The 20,345-nt window shown below is 44.3% G+C and overlaps 1 protein-coding gene across 6 annotated transcripts in view; it reads left to right on the top strand.

The window, feature by feature from the left end:
• The window catches only part of ADAMTS9 (ADAM metallopeptidase with thrombospondin type 1 motif 9), a 177,734-nt gene that overhangs the window by 58,944 nt on the left and 98,445 nt on the right, over nucleotides 1–20,345 (top strand). For all 6 annotated transcript variants that reach the window (XM_045289812.1, XM_045289814.1, XM_045289813.1 and 3 more), the window contains 7 exons: nucleotides 7,900–8,081; nucleotides 8,170–8,306; nucleotides 9,009–9,126; nucleotides 9,368–9,463; nucleotides 17,060–17,226; nucleotides 17,319–17,448; nucleotides 18,100–18,226. In XM_045289812.1, the coding sequence (XP_045145747.1) occupies nucleotides 7,900–8,081; nucleotides 8,170–8,306; nucleotides 9,009–9,126; nucleotides 9,368–9,463; nucleotides 17,060–17,226; nucleotides 17,319–17,448; nucleotides 18,100–18,226 (957 nt within the window). The remainder of the gene's footprint in view (nucleotides 1–7,899; nucleotides 8,082–8,169; nucleotides 8,307–9,008; nucleotides 9,127–9,367; nucleotides 9,464–17,059; nucleotides 17,227–17,318; nucleotides 17,449–18,099; nucleotides 18,227–20,345) is intronic.

Consider the following 20,345-nt stretch of genomic DNA (forward strand, 5'->3'; position numbering starts at 1 on the left):
TTCTGAGACTGTACCTCTATAGGAGAACAAAGTGCCATCTTTCTCCTGTGGAGTAGCTGGTGGCTTTGAACTGACAATGTTTCACATTGCAGCCCAACATGTAACCACTACACCACAAGGGCTCCTATAGCTGTAATATATATTATATTAAATAGTTATTATGCAGCTCTCACAATATTAGGAAGCTTCCAAGAGTTGATGGGAAAAAATTCATTATTCTGTTCCATTTCCCACAAACTATTTGAAGCCCCTTTGAAATATATATATATATCTGCAACAATGGGCTCAAACATAGCAGGGTGTTGGCAGAGGACCAGGCAGTGTTCCTTTTGTGTACACTGGGTCACTGTAAGTCGGCACTTAGTTGATGGCACCTAACTATAATATGTATACATATAATGAATGTATATATGAATATATACACACACTTACATGTGCTCATCTGCAGCTTGCTTTTAAAATTTAACTCTATATCCTAGTTATTTATTGAAGCTTTAAAATAAAATATTTTAATAGTAACTATGATCACTCCTTTAAAACTTTAAAACTGTTTGTTGCTTATGTGAGCAAGATTCTCGTTATAAAACACTAGTGAAGCTTTCATGTGCATATGGATATTGGAAACAGTAGGCACTTTAAAATAATGGACACAGATTATTCTATTCAAAAGGTGTGTTTGGCTCTTTTTCTATTTTTCCTCATAGCAACTCGAGAAGTCATGTGGATGACAGTGAAGGGAGATAAATCACTCCCTCACTGAACTGGACAAAGGGAATCAGCCCAGATGACAGACAATCTCAGCAGAAAAGGCTCTGAAGCTTCAAAGTGAAGCCAAGATCATCACATTCAGAAGTTAAGGGCTGATCATTAAAGACCCCGATGGGAGGCCCTTGCCCTGGCTCTTTTCTGTGGGAAGCTTTAAGACAAGCCAGCCCTCCTGGTTGGGTGCCAGCCGTGACATCATTTTCATGGAAAGTCGGCCCGACAGGTACACTTTAGGGTGTCCCTGTTCACTGAGGCAGGAGATGGCCTCTGAATAGTGAGGTTCCCATGGCACTGGAGAAGTGTTTTTTGAAAAGAGAGACTGAGGAAAGAGGAAGGCCCCAAAACTCAGCTTCAAAGCGTGCTCAGAGAATTTCACACAGCAGGTTTGCTCTGTGGGACATGGACGTGCCAGCACTGCTCTTGAGGGGGGATGAGGAAAAAGTCCCCGCTTGCTGGGGCGATCCCTTCTCTCAATGTGATGAGCCGGTAGATGGTCTACTTTTCGATTCCAATGCATGTCTGTGCAGAGCACAGGGTTGTTTTAGTTTTCACAGTATTCTTGTGATCCAAGAATGTGCTTATTTAATATCTGGACACTCGGTGCAGTATTTTTAGTTGCTGCTGCTGTTTTTACATTTTCCTAAAAGCGTAAAAATCAAAGGAGACATGGTCTCACATGCACGAAGGATCATGCTAGATTTGATTAGCCAGCTGGAGAGCCGCATGCTTTCTAATTTTGGTCACACACATGTTGGTCTCGATTAGTCTATGGTGCTGCATGCTTGCCATCATGCAAATGGGGGCCTGAATCCCCCCTCACCTCTTTAATGGTTTGTTTTTTAACCCAGACTTGATTTGTGAAAAATTAACTTTCCGCTCAATTAAGGTGATCATGTATCTTGGTTTACCAGGACAGTCCTAGTTGACACCGGTTGCTAGAGGAAATCAGTTGACCAGTTGTCTTCTGGTGCCGTTAGCTTCTGTTGACTTGGTTCCAGTGCATCGCAACCTTCTGTAAAATGAACGAAACCACCTAATCAAACACCGTCCTCACAGGTGTTCTTATATTTGAGCCCATTGGTGTAGCCACTGGGTCAGTCCATCTTGGGGAGGGCTTCCCTCATTTTGCTGCCCTGCTACTCGACCGAGCAGCAGGTCCTTCTGCAGCGATTGGACTCTCCCGACAACATGCCCAAAGTTGCCTTAGTCAACTCCCGCTCATTGCACTCGCCCCTGGGTGTCAGAGTAGAATTAGGCTCTTGGAGTTTTCACTGGCTTCCCCCCCCCCCAGCCTTTTCTTTTTGAGAAGTAGATCTCCAGGCCTTTTTTTGTGTGAGGCGTCTCTGGGTAGACCCAAGCCTTCAATCTCTTAGTCAACAGCTCAAAGCATTAGCCGTTTGCCTTGCTAATATGATAATTCTCCTTTTTCACTCTCAAAGTGTCTTTGGACAATAACTTCATGACATGACCCCTAAGAAACAGGTAATAGGATAAAAGCTAAATTTAGTATCACCACCAACATCCCAAGTACAGAAACAAGACCTAGAAGATGCCTTAACACATCACACAGCACATTCTACACTTGTTATTGTGTGCCCTGGGAGTTCACTCCAGGCTGCCTAGTGACCAGAATAGCGTGGTTTATACAATTGTTAGGAGGCAGCACAATGAAATCATGTTACTTCTTTAGGAAAAGCAGAGCATTCTTTCACCATAATGACTACTGATGAAATCCTACAGAAAAAAAAAAAAAGAATATTAAAGATTCGCCTGCTTCCTCTAGGAACACTGATCTGTCACTGGGTTGTGAAGAATTGCCACGAAGTGTCTTGAGACATTGAGTTAGGAGTAACTTGTTTGGAAATCTGGAGAATTGGTTGCAGTAGGACAGCTGCTCACTCATGACAGAATAAGGATACTCAGAACCACACAGTGCACCATTTGGGAAGACCGTTAGTGGTCACTAGTTGAGCTCCCACGGAGCCCTGATGGCATAGTGAGTTACATACACATTGACCTGTTAAGCAAACGGTCAAGAGTTTGAAACCACCGGCAGTTCCTCAAGAGAAAGGTGAGGCTTTCAACTCGCATAAAGAGTTAAGTCTGGAAAACCCACTGGGCCGGTCTACTCCGATGGGGCTACTGTTATGGGTCATAATTCGCTCAGTGGTGGTCACTTTGTTTTGGTTTTGGAGTTGAGCTCCATATGCTACTATCTTGAAATAGCCCTTCATCATTCCCTCCCCCTGGATATAAGACCTGTACTATAAAAAATTCTGTTAAGCACAGGAAACACAATGCCTCCTAGGCAGCCAGGAGTATCCTTAGAGATCCTGCCCTGTGCTAACCCATGTAAACTTGCCCCAAGTTCATTCGAAGCAGGCAGAGAAATTATGACCTCTGTTCAAAGCCATTTGCAGACCAAAGTTTAGCTTTCCTTGAGGATAGAATGAACCTTCAGTGCCTTTCCCTCCAATTCCTGCATAGCTTTGGCCACAGAATGAATTTCTCCGTGGTGTGTGTGTGTGTGTGTGTTGTGTGTGTAGGGGTGGGGGTGGGGTGTCGGGTGGGTAGTTGGGAGGTTTAAATGGGTAGTTGGGAGGTTTAAAAAAGTTTACGGAGAAGTGGAATTAAAAGATAATAGAATTTTCCCACTAATTTTTCAAGTCCCTACATATGTATTCACAGGCTTGGTTGTATAACATGCTTGAAAGAGGGCTCTGACTTGGCTGCCCAGAGTAGTTACTTCCATAGTAATTAATCTAGCCCTTTCCTTCAGGCCTTTCCATCCCTATTTGACATGCAACATTTTGTTAAGAAGGCACTTGGTAGTTGGAAACTGTGGTTAATATTGTTTTTTTTTAAGCTGCATTTCCTATCATTTCCAGCATTTGCTTACATGGAAAAAATGCGCCTATCCAGTTGAACTATTCAATTATAAAACTAATTTTTTCCATGCTGGATGGTGAACTCAGAGGTGGCTATGCCCTGGCCTACTACCGGGTATATACCAGCCAGGCAGCAAGCACATTATCTACAACTAAGAAGAACCATGTATTTCAGAAGAGCACGTTTTCCGTTATTGAAGTCATATCACTAGTGAAGTGAGAAATGATCTTTATGTAAAATGCAATGGAAGTAATAGATCATGGGTTTTCCAGGAAGAAGGCTGCTTTGTGAGAAGACAGCATGGTAGAGAAAGGCCAGCTCTGGGGCTTTGGGGTCAGGCAGGCCTGAGTTGATTTCTCCTCTTGCTTCCTGAACTCAGCTGCCTCATGTCAGACAAGTTCAACCCACTGGTACAGTGTTTCCCAAAGTGGGTGACACTGCCCCCTGGGAGTGCTGGAGTGATCCAGGGCTGCTGTGAAAACAGATATTTCATATCCAAAAGGCACTCTGCCCTAGTTAGTTGTGTGTTTGGCTGCTTAACTGCAAGGTCAGCAGTTCAAAACTATGGAAGAAAAACAGAGCTTTCTACTTTCATAAAGAATTACAGTCTTGGAAACTCAAAGGGCAGTTCTATAGGGTCACTATGAGCCATCATCGACTGGATGGTAATGAATGAGTGAGTGAGTGAGTGGATTATGGGCTATTGTATGGACATTTTTAATTGCTGGGGAATCGCTGAGATATATATATATATATATATATATTTTTTTTTTTTTTTTTTTTTCCCCTGAAAAGGGAGTAATAGGCCAAATAACTTTGGGAATCTAGAAATAACTTTGGGAATCTAGCTCCTCTGGGAAAGAAAGGTCTGATAATCAATGTAAGAGCAACTGATTGTACCAACCACCCTCAGGATGGCTGAGTACATTTAGTGTCAGAACATGCAAAGCAGTATGTGAGAAGACCTCAGGGGCTAGCACGCTTTCTCTGTAACGCTCCAGAGAGGAAACATTTTGGGTTTTGTGGGTCCCTTAGTCTCTGTCACAACACTTCACCATAAATGAATGGAGGTCACTATGTTCCAATAAATCTTTATCTGTGGACATCGAAATTTGAATTTCATGGGATTTTACATGCCATGAAATATCCCTCCTTTGAGTTAGAAAATAAATAGTTTAGGTTGCAAACCATAAAACCAAACTCACTGCCATCAAGTCAACGCCAACTCATCGCAGTCTTAATAGGACAAGTAGAACTGGCTGAGCTTGTAACTGATATTGGGAATAGAAAGCGCCATCTTTCTGCCATGGAGTGGCTGGTGGTTTTGAACTGCTGATCTTGCAGGTTAGCAGCCCAGTATTTAATCACTATGCCACCAGAGCTCCTAGTTAAGCCCACAGGCCATGCATCAAGCAGGATTTGGCCCACAGGCAGTTGTTTTCTGGCCCCTGAAATAGCTAAACATTTTTTAGGCATGTACTTTTTGCCAAATCTTCAAGGCATCAGTCAGTCTTCACTGAATCCTACAAAACTGATATTAATATCAACCTCCTTTTGTAAATGAAGAAACTGAGGCTTAGCAATGTTAAGCAGCTCACTTGACCGCATCATTATTAAGAAGCAAGAAAAGGATTGAAACTCTGAGTCTCCACAGTCCATGTCTAAAACCTCTCAGCAATATTGCCTCTTACATATAGTGGTTTTTTATATGTTGCTTATTAAAAGAAAAAAACATTGGTTGTACAAAATAAGTCACAAAATGCTCTTTGCCATGGTTAGAGTGAGAGAGGGTGGAAGGTGTTAACCTCCTGAAGTAAGCTGCCTACACGCATAGTAAGTATTTGCGGCCCAAATGGTGGTTGTGCTGTATACATTTCAAGAGTCAGCAGAAGATCAACATCTTCAAAATGTTAGTTTCTAAGGGCAAGAAATGTGAGTTGCTTTCATGAAATAAACAATCAACCCACCATTGTCAATTGAGGCATTTCAAACGGTGATTTGGGCTTAAGGGGAAATCAAGGGGGTTGGGTGTGTGTGTGTGTGTGTGTGTGTGTGTGTGTTCTTCCTTGTAGCTTATTTTAAACCAGTTTCACCTGATGTATTATTCACGTGTAACCTGTGATAAGTTGTGCGTGAGGCTGCAAGGTCATGGTACTGAGGGATGGACTTGGTATCCAGGAAACCCAGACTGCATCTTTCCCTGGCACTAAAAAAGATAAAGGCAAGCCACTGGCCCACGGCCGCTGGATGGCGTAGCAGGGAGAGCACGGTGGGAAACATTGGCTTCCTGTTCTGGAGCCGCTCTTTTATGATCCCTGTGACCTCAGCAAATGACGCATATTTTCTGAACCTGTTTTTGCTTGACGTAAAAGCCCTACCCGTAGGAAAGCGATCAGAGAATGTTGGCAAGTTAAGTGCCAAATAACTCATCTGCGGTGTGTGTTTGGGGAGGCACAGACAATCTGACACAGATACGGCTGGGTTATGCACCAGTTTGCATCCCTAGATGCAGGCTAAGGAGCCCTGATGGGGTAGTGAGTTACGCATTGAGCTGCCAACCACAAGGTCACCAGTTCGACTCTGCGAGAGAAAGAAGGGGCTTCCTGCTCCCGTGAAGAGTTGAAGCCTTGGAAAGCCAAATGTGCCAGTTCTCCTCGATCCAGCTGGGCCCCCGGGAGTCGGAATCAGCTCAGTGGCAGTGGGTAGGTTAGATGCCGTCTTCATGATGCATCACAGTAAATATTTACGAGACTCCTAGCCAAGTTTGTCAGATTCAATGCAAGCTTGTGAGGCAGCCAGTACTGCATCTGTTTTAAATATGAAGGAGCGCTCAGAGAAGCCAGGTGGTTTGTGCAAGGTCATCCAGCTTACAGGTGCAAAGCCTTTGGCCTTCCCTTACTTTCCCAGCCTTCTCTCTGGGGAGCACGCTGATGAGTATCAGGGCAGGCTTCTCTAGCTGGTCCCTCCCCGCTGAGGCCCAGGATCACGCAGGAGGGCTCAGGCCTGCCATGACATGCAGACCGCATGGTTCACAGTCAGGCTTTAAGACAAACTGCAGCGTTCGTGTGACTGCAACAACGTTGGAGTAGCTACCATTTTCAGGTACTTACTACGTGTACTCATTTTCAGAGAAGGGGGAAATGAAGCTCAGAGAAATAAGAACTTGGCCCAAGGTCACACAGCGAGGATAGGGTCAAGACTGGAACTCACATCCAACTCCAGAGCCTTACCGGGACTCCCTGGCTCCCTCAGATTCTCAGCTTTATAGGCATATGGACATATTTCCCATTTCTGAAAACCCTGGATAACAACGCCAAACGTTCCTCATGGCGAGGGTTGCTCTGAGCAATTTGTTCTAAAGACAAAAGATGGGAAACTTTCTTTCAGGGGTGCCCTAGGGTGGCTGTGAAATCAGAGCCATTCCAGCCCTGGGTGGGTGCACCCTGACTTCCTATGATTCTGTGATCTTCCCGTTTCCACGATGAACTTGGCAAGGCGCTGACTGCTGGTAGATGGGGCTGTATAATTTCCTCTTGGGGTCACATCTGGAAAATGCATGTAGAGGGTTGCATGACACAGTTAAATTTGCACTGTGATGCTTTGCAAGGCGTGCGCCATACTCTTGTCACACGAAAGGTAATCAAACCAGTCCACGACGTTCTCCCATGACCCCCTCACCCCCCACCCCTACCCCCTGGCAAGTTAGTCAAAATAGGAGTACATTCCCTCTAGTAGAACAAAACAAATCGAAGCCATGGTTATGGGGGGAGCGAGTGGGAGGAGCAGAATGAGAGGAGGTGGAGCTTTAGGACTGTGCCGCGAGTATAATAAGGCCCAGGAGGCAGAAAGGAAGCAGTCCGGCTACTGCATGGTGCCTTTCACTTTCTGTATGGTTAACAAGGAAGGACGGTGAATGTTCCCAGAGGAAGAGGGCAGCAAATAGCCTAATAGGCACAAGGCTTTGTGCTTCACACTTCATGTGCTCTCGTTTTAGCCTCACGCCAGCCTGACTAGCTGTAGCCCATTTTGCAGATGGACAGACTGAGGCTCACATAGGGTGAGTAGCCCCGCCAATGTTGTGCAAGCAATGCTGTGAAAGGTCAAAGGCAAACACACTCAGACTTCAGAGGATCCAATCCTTTCCCCAATAGTTTTGTCACCTCGGTTTGCTTCCATACAGGACAAGACATCACAGCAGAGGGAGCAATGATAACACAGCGTTGTGCATGCTTTATATTTCCTCAGGCCCAAAAATGGTGGGAAGTACTGTGTAGGGCACCGCAAGAAATTCAAGTCCTGCAACACAGAGCCGTGTCTCAAGCAGAAAGGCGACTTCCGAGAGGAGCAGTGCGCTCACTTTAACGGGAAGCATTTTAACTTCCACGGGCTGTCCCCTACCGTGCGTTGGGTCCCCAAATACAGTGGAAGTAAGTACTGGGGGGAAGAGCCTGCCTCAGCAGGCTGGCTCTGGGCCCAGGCACAAACGTCATGTGGCATCCCGTTTCTGCTGTCCAGTTTTGTTCAAGGACCGGTGCAAGCTGTTCTGCCGGGTGGCCGGCAACTCCGCCTACTATAAGCTCCAAGACAAAGTGGTGGATGGAACGCCTTGTGGCCGGCACACCAGCGATATCTGTGTCCAAGGCGTGTGCCAGGTATGTCCCAGGGGACATTTTCTTCCCTGTGTTGTATCACTGCCAAGCTGTGGTTTGTGGCGACCGTGAGAGAAGAGCAACTGCTAATGTCTGTGCAGTGTCTAGGGCAGTGGCTCTCAAAGCACGGTCCTGACCCAGAGTGGTGGTGGCAGCAGCCCTGGATTCGGTACACGCCAGAAGTTGAGAGACACGTGGTGTAGTGGGTTTTAGGCTAGGCCTGCTAACAGCAAGCTCAGCAGTTTGAAGCCATTAGGTGCTCTGCAGGAGAATGATGAAGCTTCTACTCCTGTAAATAGTTACAGTCTTGGGAACCCACAGGGGCAGTTTTACCCTGCCCTACAGGGTCCCTATGAGTCAGGATTCACTCCCTTGCAGTTTGTTTTTCCTGATGTTCTCAGCCTATGGGGGGCTTACACAAAACCTACCCTGAGGGATTTATTATGGTAATGTACACACACACACTCACTCACACATACTCCTTTACTGTACCCTCTGCCCTTAAAATTAAGCCCATATGTTATAGATTGATCGTTCACCTCTAGGAAAAGCTGTCAGGAGGAGGAACTGCGGGTCCACGGACCACATTTTAAGTAGCCAGGCTCTGGGCACCACGGACTGTTCTGTCATTTTGAATGCTCATCGTTCACAGAAAGCCATCATTTGCCATCCTGACCCTTTCTATCCATTGTTTTCTTTTTAAAGGAAGCTGGATGTGACCGCATTTTAAATTCGAAAGCCCGAAGAGATAAATGCGGGGTGTGTGGTGGCGATAATTCTTCATGCAAAACGGTAGCTGGGACATTTAATCTTGTGCGTTATGGTAAGAGTCCAGGAATGGTGAAAAGCAAAATAGTCAAAGTGCAAACACTGTTATCCACTTGTAATATGTAAGCATATTCATATCAGACATAAAATCAAACTTGTTCCAGTACATATCCATCTGGCTCGAAGGAGCAGGTTGGTGAGAATAACGTTATATCCGTGTCCCCTGCCTTTCATCCCATGCTCAAAGGAAGAGAGCCCCTCTGAGGAGCTCTGAACCTGTGCTCGCTTCTTCCCAGGTTACAGCAATGTGGTCCGGATTCCAGCAGGCGCTACCAGCCTCGACGTGCGGCAGCACAGTTTCTCAGGGGAGTACGAGGATGACAACTACTTAGGTGAGACGGGACGCGGGCCCTGGTCCTCTAGGGGAGGGGGGAGTGGGCAGACCCACTTCTTTACCCTGTTGTACACAGACAGTTTCCCTGTGACATGAATTTCTACCCAAGGGAGTTCATCTTCAAAATTCATTATTACTTTTTTATTGGCATACACTTTGCATGTCATAAAATTTAATAGTCCAGTCACATTTAGAAGAGTTATGAAATCACCACAATCAATTTCAGAATTTTTTTTCTTTCTCAGGCTCATTGGTGCTAGCTCCTCATTTCTCCCATCCTCCCCTGCCATACTCTTAAGCAATTATCAATCTAGTAACTGTCTCTAGATTTGCCAATCCTGTATTTCATATACAAGAAATCACACAAAACAAAAATAAGAAACAAACACCAACAATGACAAAACAAAACAGAAAAACCTCAATTGAAAAGAAAGCAGAAAATATTAAAAATTGAAGTAATTTTAAAATGGGTCAAAAGAAAGATCAAATGATAAGATGTTATAGTTTAAGCACATTACATCATGCATACCTGACTTTACAATGCTCTGTTGGATAGCAAGGCTAGTCACATAGCCTTTTCTGAAGGCTTAATCCTCGTGTGGAGCCTGAAAATGGATTTTGGGCTTCCACTGTCACCATAACCTTCTGCAAATCAGCTGTTCACAATTTAAGCTCTGATAACATTTCCTCCTTTGGGTTTGGATTTTATTTACACTCCTTGGATCACACAGGCTAGTTAACACCCATATCTTTAGTGATCCCATCCTCAGGGTATCAAGTTGGGCCGTAAGAACTATGACATAAGAACTAATTGTTCTTAGGTGAGGGCTATGATGAAGTCCAAGCCCCAGATCCATTCATATATCTATGTTTAATGTATGTCTCCAATTCATTGTAGAGATATCTTTATCAGAAAATTCATTATTTTGATTGTTTCTCATACACACATTTTTAGCACATTGATTCATGCTGTGCTGCTATTTTTGACTACAGCAAGGGGCTGACGAACTCTCCGTGAGATGGATTGGCACAGGGAGCCACAGCAATGGGCTCACATAATGATCGGGGAGATGGCACAGTACCAGACGGTGTTTTGTTTTGTTATTCATAAGGTCACTCCGAGCCAGAGCCAGCTCAGTGGCAGCTGACTTCCTATGAATTTTGGAAAATAGAAAGGATTCAAATCAGGTTTTCAAGGGTTTGCATTTATTGTGAAATGAGTAGTCCTATTGAGTACAGGTGGTATAGTGATTAAGCGTGAGACTGTGCTCCATCTGGTTGGCAGTTCGAAACCACCAGCAGGTTGCTAGGTGAAAGACTGGGCTATGTAATCCCATAAACAGTCTTTTTTTTATGAATTACATATGTACACACCTGTACATATATTTATATGGCAATAAACTGAGGTAGTAGATGGACTTCAGGCCTCTGCTCATACCCTCCCTCAATGCACGAACATTTTGTTCTAACAAAAACAGATTTGCCATCTCACAATTTGAGGGACTGGAAGTTCACATCAGGGCACCAGCTCTGGGGGAAATACGGTTTCTCATGCCCTCTCTTCCCCCTGTGTGTGAATCTTTGTGGCCTCTGCTCCTCAGGCCTTCACATTGCATGAGACCCACCCACGCAGTGGGGAGGAATTGACTTCTTTTTAAGGCCACCTGTTTTAATCACACAATACAACTTCATAACAGCAACCAGACGAGGGCCTGACCAAATAACTAGGAACCATCCCAGGCAAGTTGACAAATACAATCAAGCATCATAGGGTCCTAGAACCAAGGAATTCAGATTCTCCTCAGAGAAATGAGGGAACTACAGGAGGGTTTGAGCAGAGGAATGATAGGATATGAATGATCATATTCGTGTCTTAAAAGGATCAATTTTGGCTCTTATATGGAAGACAGATGGAGAGAGAGAGGTAGAAGGTAGAAGCAGACAGTGGGTAGAAATTTACTGGAATAATCTGAGAGAGAGGGGGAGGAGGAGATAGAGATGGAGATGAAGAGAAAGAGAGACTGATCCTAGTGCTTTGGCTAAAAATAGGACGTGGGCGGCGGTGGTGGTGTATGCCATGAGCTCTTGATATGTTCTGAAGGTCGATGGATTGAATACGGTGTGTGAGAGAAGGAATCGTCAAGGGTGACTCCAAGGTATTGTCCTGAGCAACTAAGAGGACTGAGCTGCCATCAGCTGAGTTGGGAAGCCTTGTTTCCTACTTCTCCATGTGACCACTAGTGTTATACAGCCTTTAAATCTTCACCTCCTGACAGCAAGCCTTCGCCTGGTCTTCTTAGTAAATGAGTGCTTGCCTGTTGAGAAATTCATTCATCTGCTGTCTTTGTTGAGCTATCTTGAACATAAACACAATCATCCCCTTTTTCAGAGATCACCAAATCTTCCTTGGAATAAATGACTCTGGCAGTATCAGCTTTCTCTCTACCCTCCTAAGGAGCCCTGGTAGCATAGTGGTTTTAAGTTGGGCTACTAATTGCAAGGTTAGCAGTTCAAAACCAATAGCCACTCCGAGGAAGAACGATGCGGCTTTCTAGTCTTATAAAGAGTTACAGTTTCAGAAACTCACAGGGACAGTTGTACCCTGTCGATAGGCTGTGATGAGCGGGAATCAGCTTGATGAAAGTGGGTTGAGTGAGAAATGTCCGATGGATTGTTGGCTAAAAATCATTGAACAAACTTCATGGGGACCCTTTTCAAACTATTTTTGTGGGAATCCCTTATTTCTCACTCCACCACTGCCCAAGATGGGCCAGTCATTCCTCTTCTTGCACTTGGTTATAAATTTGAGCATGTGACGGCGGAGCATGACTTCCTAATTAAATCAAGCAGCATTGCATGAAGCCTCCTTTATAAATTAACTTGCTGAGAGCAGAAGACTGTATTGAGCTGAGCCTTTCTTCTCCTTACAAGAGAGAAGGCTCCTCCTCTATTCTTGTCCTTCCTGGAAAAATAATCTCCCTCCAATGCAATTTAATCAACGCAGGTCAGGAGCCTGCATGCAGGGAGGGCCACCTGATAACCTTTATTCCTCACTGAAGGGTCTTTAATCTCCTGTTAAAGAATAAAAGTAGAAATTAAAGAAGATTTGTCATCTGGGACAGGCAGCCTGCACCAGTTGTGGCTCTTTAATGAAATATTATGAGCAAACCACCTGTTGGCCTCCAGTGGGCTCTCTCTCTGGCAGCAAATGGCAAGCCAGCTTGCAACACACACCAGTCGCAGTTCACTGGGTGTGAAAGTCGGGACCTCGAAGCGTTGAACCTTACAATGGTTACTTAACAATTTAGGAAGAATTTGATGTTGTCATCAAGTCCAGGGTGTGTAAATGTTTACCCTTGACTTGGAGGAAGATTAGCAAATGCACTGGGCAGGTGTTTAAGCCCATAGGGAAATATTGCCCGGGCCCTTCACAGCTGGTGCATTGCTGATTCCATTCAAGACAGAGCAAGAGCTTCCTTCCAACTGATGACTCTAAAGATGTCTGGGGCCAAGTGGCTTGTCATCCTCATCTTTCACATGTTTCTATGAGGGGCAAGTCAAGCCACTCTCTCTCAGGCTGTTTTGGTGAGGGCCTTTGTAACAGCCCAGCCTAATGAGTGCAGTGTGGTGCCGGGGTAAACTAATCCAGGAGAAAGACTGGGCTTTCTACGTCCATGAAGAGTTACATTCTTGGAAACTCGCTGACAGTGAGTTTTGAGAGAGTAGCATGAGTGGGAGGTGGGGCAGTAGGCTCCTGCTTTCAGAAAAGCATATATTTTACGAGATACAGAAGCAGAAAGGCTCACTGTCCAAGATTATCCTTTCACAAAGACCCACCCCTCCTGTTGGGTTAAAGCCACCAGGTTATTTCCTCAAAAGAGTATGCCTCCAGTATACTCAGCCCTGAATTAACTGTAGTCATGAGAAGACTGGAAGTGATTCCATTCAAGATAGAGCAGGAGCTTCATTTCAACTGATGACTTTAAAGATGTCTGGGGCCAAGTTGTTTGACAGAGCAAATCAGAAGAGAAGTCTTAGATCACTGTCTATTGGGATAAGGAACAAGCAGTGCAGGGTATAATGCCTGAGGGTAGCATAAGCAGGAGAGAAAACATGCGGACATCAGAAAGGAGCCCGCGAATGACTAGAAGAGACACCTGCTCTTTGAGTGCAAGTAGGAATTGCAATACTGCTTAATTCATAGAACAGGCCTTGTGACGGCTCATTTCCCCTGTTGGTGAAATATCAGCTGGGCTGCTGGCATAAGACTTAACTTGAAGGAATTGGGTGGCCTTGTTGGCAGCCCATCATGCAGTCACCTTGTAAGTGATTCACCTTAGAAAGCAGTGTCAGGATGCCTAAGGCGCCACAGAATTAACCTCATCTCTGATCAGTGACCCATTGAAAGTCCTGCGTCTTGCGTGGCTAGTGGGTCTCATGCTGCAGAGGCCCAGGGGAGATGAGATTGCCAGAGGTTTCCACTGACTGGGGATGAGCCATTTAGCTAGAAGGACTCTATTCTTGTCACGAGTGTCAGGTTCCATCAATCACCCTACTGTTCATTCATCATCGATAGAGCACCTACTATGGACCTAGATCTTCACTGGCTTATAAAACTAAAATGTTTAATAGCTGCTTTACTAAAAATGTTCACACCCTCTTGCAGAAAAAAAATACCAAACTTACTTAAAACTCTGAAATTTTGTGTGTTAAATCTGGTCTCTATTTGTTCTTTGTGGCACAGTTGTTAAATACTCAGCAGCTAACTAAAAGGTCAGTGGTTCAAACCCAGCAGCCATTCCAGAGGAGGAAGTTGAGGCAGTCTGCTTCAATTAAGATGATAGACTTGGAAACCCTATGGGGCAGTTCTACTCAGTCCTGCAGGTTTTTTCTGTTTTTGTTTTTTAATCATTTTACTGGGAGCTTGTACAACTCTATCACAATCCATACATACATCCATTGTCTCAAGTACTTTTGTACATATGTTGCCATCATTGTTTTTAAAGCATTTACTTTCTACTTGAGTCCTTGCTATCAGCTCCTCATTTTTTCTCCTCCCTCCCTCATGAACCCTTGATAATTTATAAATTCTTATGCTTATTTTTTATGTCCTACACAGTCCAATGTCTTCCTTTACCCCCTTGTCTGTTGTCCATCCCCCTGGGAGTGGGTTGTAGTGATCAGTTTCATTGTGAACCATTTCCCCTTTTTCCCCAAACCTTCCTCTTACCCTGCTGGTATGGCTACTCACAATATTGGTCCCAAGGAGTTTATCTGTCTTGTATTCCCTGTGTTTCCAGCTATTATCTGTACCCATGTACATGCTCTAGTCTAGCCAGATTTGTAAGGTAGAATTAGAGTTATGATAGTGGTGGGGAAGAACCATGAAAGAACCAGAGGAAAGCTGTATGTTTCATTGGTGCTGTACTACACTCTGACTGGCCTGCCTTCTCCCCGAGATCCTTCTGTAAGGAGATGTCCAATTGCTTACATATTGGCTTTGGGCCTCCACTCTGAACTCTACCCGTGCCCCGCCCCCCTTCACATTATGATTTTTTGCTTTGGGTCTTTGATGCCTGATACCTGATCCTATCAACACTTTGTGATCATACAGGCTGATGTGCTTCTTCCATGTGGGCTTTGGGGCTTCTGAGCTAGGTGGCTGCTTGTTTATCTTCAAGCCTTTAAGACCCCAGACACTATAGCTTTTGATAGCCAGGCACCATCAGCTTTCTTCACCACATTTGCTTATGCACCCATGTTGTCTTCAGAGATTATGTCGGGAAGGTGAGCATCGTGGAATGCCAAGTTAATAGAACACAAAGTTTTCTTGTATTGGAGGAGTACTTGAGTAGAGGCTCAATGTCCATCTGCTTCCTTAATAGTAAACCTGTAAATAAATGCACATAGATCTATTTCCCCATCATCCTATATAAATATATTTACATATGTACATACCTGTATTTAGACCTCTATAAATGCCCTTTGCCTCCTACTTGTTTCCTCTATTTCCTTTCACTTTCCTCTTGTCCTACTGTCATGCTCAACCTTCGTTTGGGTTTCATTAATTCTTCTCAGTTACATTGCCCTTGATCAAGCCCTACCAGGCCTCCTACACCCCCCTCGCCATTGATTTTTGGTCACTTGTTGTTCCCTTGTCTCTGGGTTTGTTAACACCCACTTCCTTTCCCCCGCCTCCCCCTCTCCCATGTCCCCCCCAGAACCGTTGGTCCCATTGTTTTCTCCTCCAGAGTGTTTATCCCATCTACCTTATCTAGATAGACCTTCAGAGATAATAATATGCACAGAAAACAAGACATTGAAAATCAAAGCAACAGAAGAAATCAAAACAACAACAATAAAAACGTACAACAAAAAAATAAAAGCCTATAAATAGTTCAAGGTCTGTTTGTTGACCTTTAGGAGTGTTTTCCTGTTGAGTCTGATGGGATGCCATGCTCTGGCCTCAAAGAGATTAAAACATCTTTGTAGTAAATACAATGTGGGAAAAGTATAATTGTGATTTTATCTCGAGAAATTAATAAAAAAATAAGGTCATAAAGTTTATTTTGCCTTACAGGTAAGAACATGTATGTTGTCATTCAATCTTGCTCAGGTTTTTGGGATGGAAAAGAATGCAACATGATGCATAGTTTGGCATAGTTTTTCCAGTCTAGTCATATGATCACGAGGTCATCGTTCAGTATGCACTTCAGTTTGGGTTTTAACAGTAAAATATGAAAGGAGCCCGTCTTTTGTGAAAGCTCACTGGGGCTTGGCCCATCAATATATTGATAGTTGCATTGGTAGGAGCACTTTATCCTCTTCTGTAGTCTTTCACTGGTCTGATTCTATTAGAGACGTCCCCGGACGGGGTAAACCTGTGGTTCTCAACATTCCTCATATTGTGACCCTTTAATACAGTTCCTCATGTTGTGGTGACCCGCCCCCCCCAACCAAAACATTATTTTTGTTGTTACTTCATAACTGTAATTTTGCTACTGTTACGAATCTGGTGGCCCCTGTGAAAGGGTAGTTCCACCCCCAAAGGGGTTGTGACCTACAGGTTGAGAACCGTTGGTGTAAACAGTTAAGGTGCTTGACAGTTAACTGAGAGATTGGAGGTGGGAGGCCTCCACAGGTGCCTCAGGAGAAAGGCCCGCTGCTGTACTTCTGAAAAAGCAGCCGTTGAAAGCCCTGTGAAGCCCACATCTCCTTTGACGCGCGGGGCCGACAGAAAGGTGGACCTGCTGCTACCACCCCTGGAAGGGCCGTCAAATCCTCAGCTGACCAGTGTTGGGGTACTTCACTCAAGCATTGCTCCAGGGTAATTTGGACCCGTTTTATATGATTTCCTAAGTTTTCCAGGCACCATGAGAGGTAGGCGTCCCGTTTTAGAGGTCAAGAAACGAAGGCAGAAAGTTGCATTTCTGGTGGCTCCACAACTGGAAGTGGCAAAAGTGACATTTGAACTTATGTCTGCCTGGCTTTAAAGTCTTTGCACTATAACTCCCTGCCAATCAGGGTGTGAATTCGTATTTAAAACAGGTGGTAATTGGCAGCAGCTCACAGAATACTCTTCTCTCCTCTGCAGCATTATCAGACAGTAATGGAGAATACTTCCTAAATGGAAACTTTGTTGTCACAATGTTCAAAACGAAAATCCCCATCGGGAGGGCTGTGATAGAATACAGCGGATCCGACCTCGTGGTGGAAAGACTCAACTCCACGGATCGCATTGAGCAAGAACTTTTGGTTCAGGTAAAAGCTGGATCACGAGTCCAGCACCCCTTCCTTCCCCCTGGGAACCCCTGGCATGCAAACACACTCCCCATTTTGTGTGCACTTTCCAGGTGTTGTCGGTGGGAACACTGAGTCAGCCCAACGTGCGCTATTCTTTCAATATTCCCATCGAAGACAAGCCTTACCAGTTTTACTGGAACAGCCACGGGCCCTGGCAAGCTTGCAGCAAGCCCTGCCAAGGTATCTGCTGGGGGCCTGAGTTTGGGGGTTTCTCTTTGTTTTCTTTTAAAAAAGAAGTCAATATATAAACGTCCTGGCTACTTGCCTTCTCTCCTCCTTTCTCAGAATTTCTCTTATCATACTGACTGTGAAGCTTAACTTTTTAAGGGATTCAGAATATGATATATATGTTCTTCTTCTGAGAGTTTACTCCCAGGGTAAACTGTGTAGAATCATCTGTGACATAATACTTTCCCCTGAAATATGGATGTATATTTGTATTATGTGTTATTTATTTGTTTCCTTTTATCTAAATTAAAGGTCAGCAAACTGTAGCCAGTGGGCCAAATCTAGCCTGTCTTGTGCTTTTGTAAATAAAGCTTTATTGGAATAGAATCACATCCATTGGTTTCTTGTATGTAGGAACCTTTAAAAAGTTCACGTATAAATTCCATGTCCCCTCAAGTTAATTTTTCTATGAACTATTTGAAGGCCCCTTACGTTGCCTGTGACTGCTTTTGCCCTATAATGGTAGAGTTCAGTTGTTATGACCGAAATTGCATGGCTAGCAAAACCAAAGTATTGACTGGCTGGCCCTTTACAGAACGTTTGCTAATCCCTGGTCTATATAGGGGTTATTTTCTCCAGCTCATTTTTTTCCCACCTGTTTAGGGGAACGGAAAAGAAAGCTTGTGTGCACCAGAGATTCGGATCATTTTACTGTGTCTGATCACAGATGTGAACGGCTACCCCAGCCCGCACCCATCACTGAGCCCTGCGGCACAGACTGTGAACTGAGGTGAGGCCTTTGCTCCGTGGCTTCCCACCTAGGCTGGGAAGGTCTTGCAGCAGATCTCTAGGGTGAGGAGCAGAGGGATGGTCATCTTCAGTCCTCTTTCTTGTTTTTTTAGCTTTAGCCAATTCTCCATTCTTCAGGTTTCTTATTTACCTAAGAATTAAAAGTAATACAGTATAAACTCAAAAACCAAACTCACAGCCATCAAGTTGATTCTGACTCATAGCAACTCTATAGGGCAGGTTAGAACTGCCCCAGTGGTTTCCAAAACTGCAGCTCTTTAGGGGAGTAGAAAAGCTCATTGCGTTTCCACAGGTCTTTCTCCTGTGGAGCTGCTGGTGGCTTCAGACTGCTGACCTAGCTGTTAGCAGCTCAACATGCAACCACGATGCCACCAGGGCCCCTTTGAGTTGGAATCGAAGCAATGGCCATGAGTTGGGCTTGGGTTTTGACTTATCCAAGAAGGAAGATGTTATGGCCCATTCAAGAGTGTGCGAGAACAGAGGAGTACTGTGACCAGTTACTCATGTCTGTGTAGGAGCGGGAGGAGAAGTCATAGGACGTGCACCACATCTTGGTGGATTCTGACCCGAAAGCTCTGCCTTTCAGGCACTTTCCAGCCCTCCACACGCTGGCCTGCTGGTTCCTTAGCTTCCCAGCAGGCATTAACATAATTCCTTGCAAAAGAAATAAGAATAAGAATGGACATTAAAAGGGGACACTTACACTAGGCAGTATTAATTCTTGTTAGAGGTACTGTTGCCTCAGCACATGGACTTAATGTTCTTTTCAGAAAAATAATTAGCTAATTTTATAACTGAATTACTAATTTTTTTTGTTTGTTTTAAGGAGGAGTGGGGACTAGTTTAGACTTGTGAATAGATTCTTTAAGACAGCCTCATTAAGGGGAAAAGTGACATTTTAGATTAGCCTTATCTCAGATTATCACTATATTCCCCCACTACTTTGAAAATAATAATAGAACCTGCCACTTACCATGGCAAAGCTATTTTACATACACATATATATAGTAAATATTCCCCCATTTAATTCTCACAGCTGTCATAGAGAGAAGTTAAGTAAATTGTCCAAGGTTCTTCAGCTTGTTAGTGGGTTGAGAGGGGTTCAAATTTGGCCCATCTGACCCGAGCCTGTGCTCTTAGACCCTAGGAGAAAGCTGGTTTTATGCTTCAGTAATAAAGTGGCTGATACTACTTGACCATATTCAGTATCATGTTTACTCCCTTGGGAAATGGAGTAGTTGCCAGGAGTTGTGTGCCCTGTCCTGGTCCCCACCTTCCATGGGCCTCCTGCACTGTCATTTTTTCCACTGACTGCACCAGAGAAACTTGGTAGAATTTCCTATGAGAACAGAGGCCTGCAGCACCTGTGGCATGAAGCATGCATGCTCTTAGATCACCGAGAAGGCAAGTCCATGCGGATCATTCTGAGCGAGGGAATGTGCCCTTAATCATATACTAACCCTTTAAGGACCCTGCCTGCAGTGTCCGCAGGAGGACCTGTCGGAGGAGCTAGAATGTTTGAGCTGTTACTTCAAGAGTCTGAGATTTACCACTTCGAGCAAATTGCATAATGAGCTGAAATTTCGTTTGTGATGATACCCCTTGATCTGATGGTCACCATGGTGTCTCCTGTATCAGAAACTCAGGTGGAAACAGGTAGAAGCTCAGGTGGAAAGCAAAACTTCAGAATCGTTACAAAACGAGTTAAAAACTCGTTACAAAAAGCATGAGATTCTACCAGGTTTTATGAAAGATTACATAGAGGATCTCGTGGTTTTCTCAAGTTTAATATTATTGGTTTATGCTGTGCTATAGATGATACTGGAAACTTGGTTGGAAACTAAAACACAGAAGGTGGTAATCATAATCGTGAAAGAAGTACAATATAATAGCTACTTTTCCTGAGTCTTTTTAATACGTGTTCAGAGTTCTACATGCTTTGCCTCTCGGTGCCCGGCTATCAAAAGATATGGCATCTGGGGTCTTAAAGGCTTGAAGATAAACAAGCGGCCATCTTGCTCAAGCAACAAAGCCCACATCAAAGAAACATTAACCTGTATGATCACGAGGTGTCGATGGGATCAGGCATGTAAGACCCA

Source organism: Echinops telfairi, unplaced genomic scaffold (genome assembly GCF_000313985.2).
Source record: "Echinops telfairi isolate 266 unplaced genomic scaffold, ASM31398v2 ScPeMD7_31;HRSCAF=116, whole genome shotgun sequence".
NCBI lineage: Eukaryota > Metazoa > Chordata > Mammalia > Afrosoricida > Tenrecidae > Echinops > Echinops telfairi.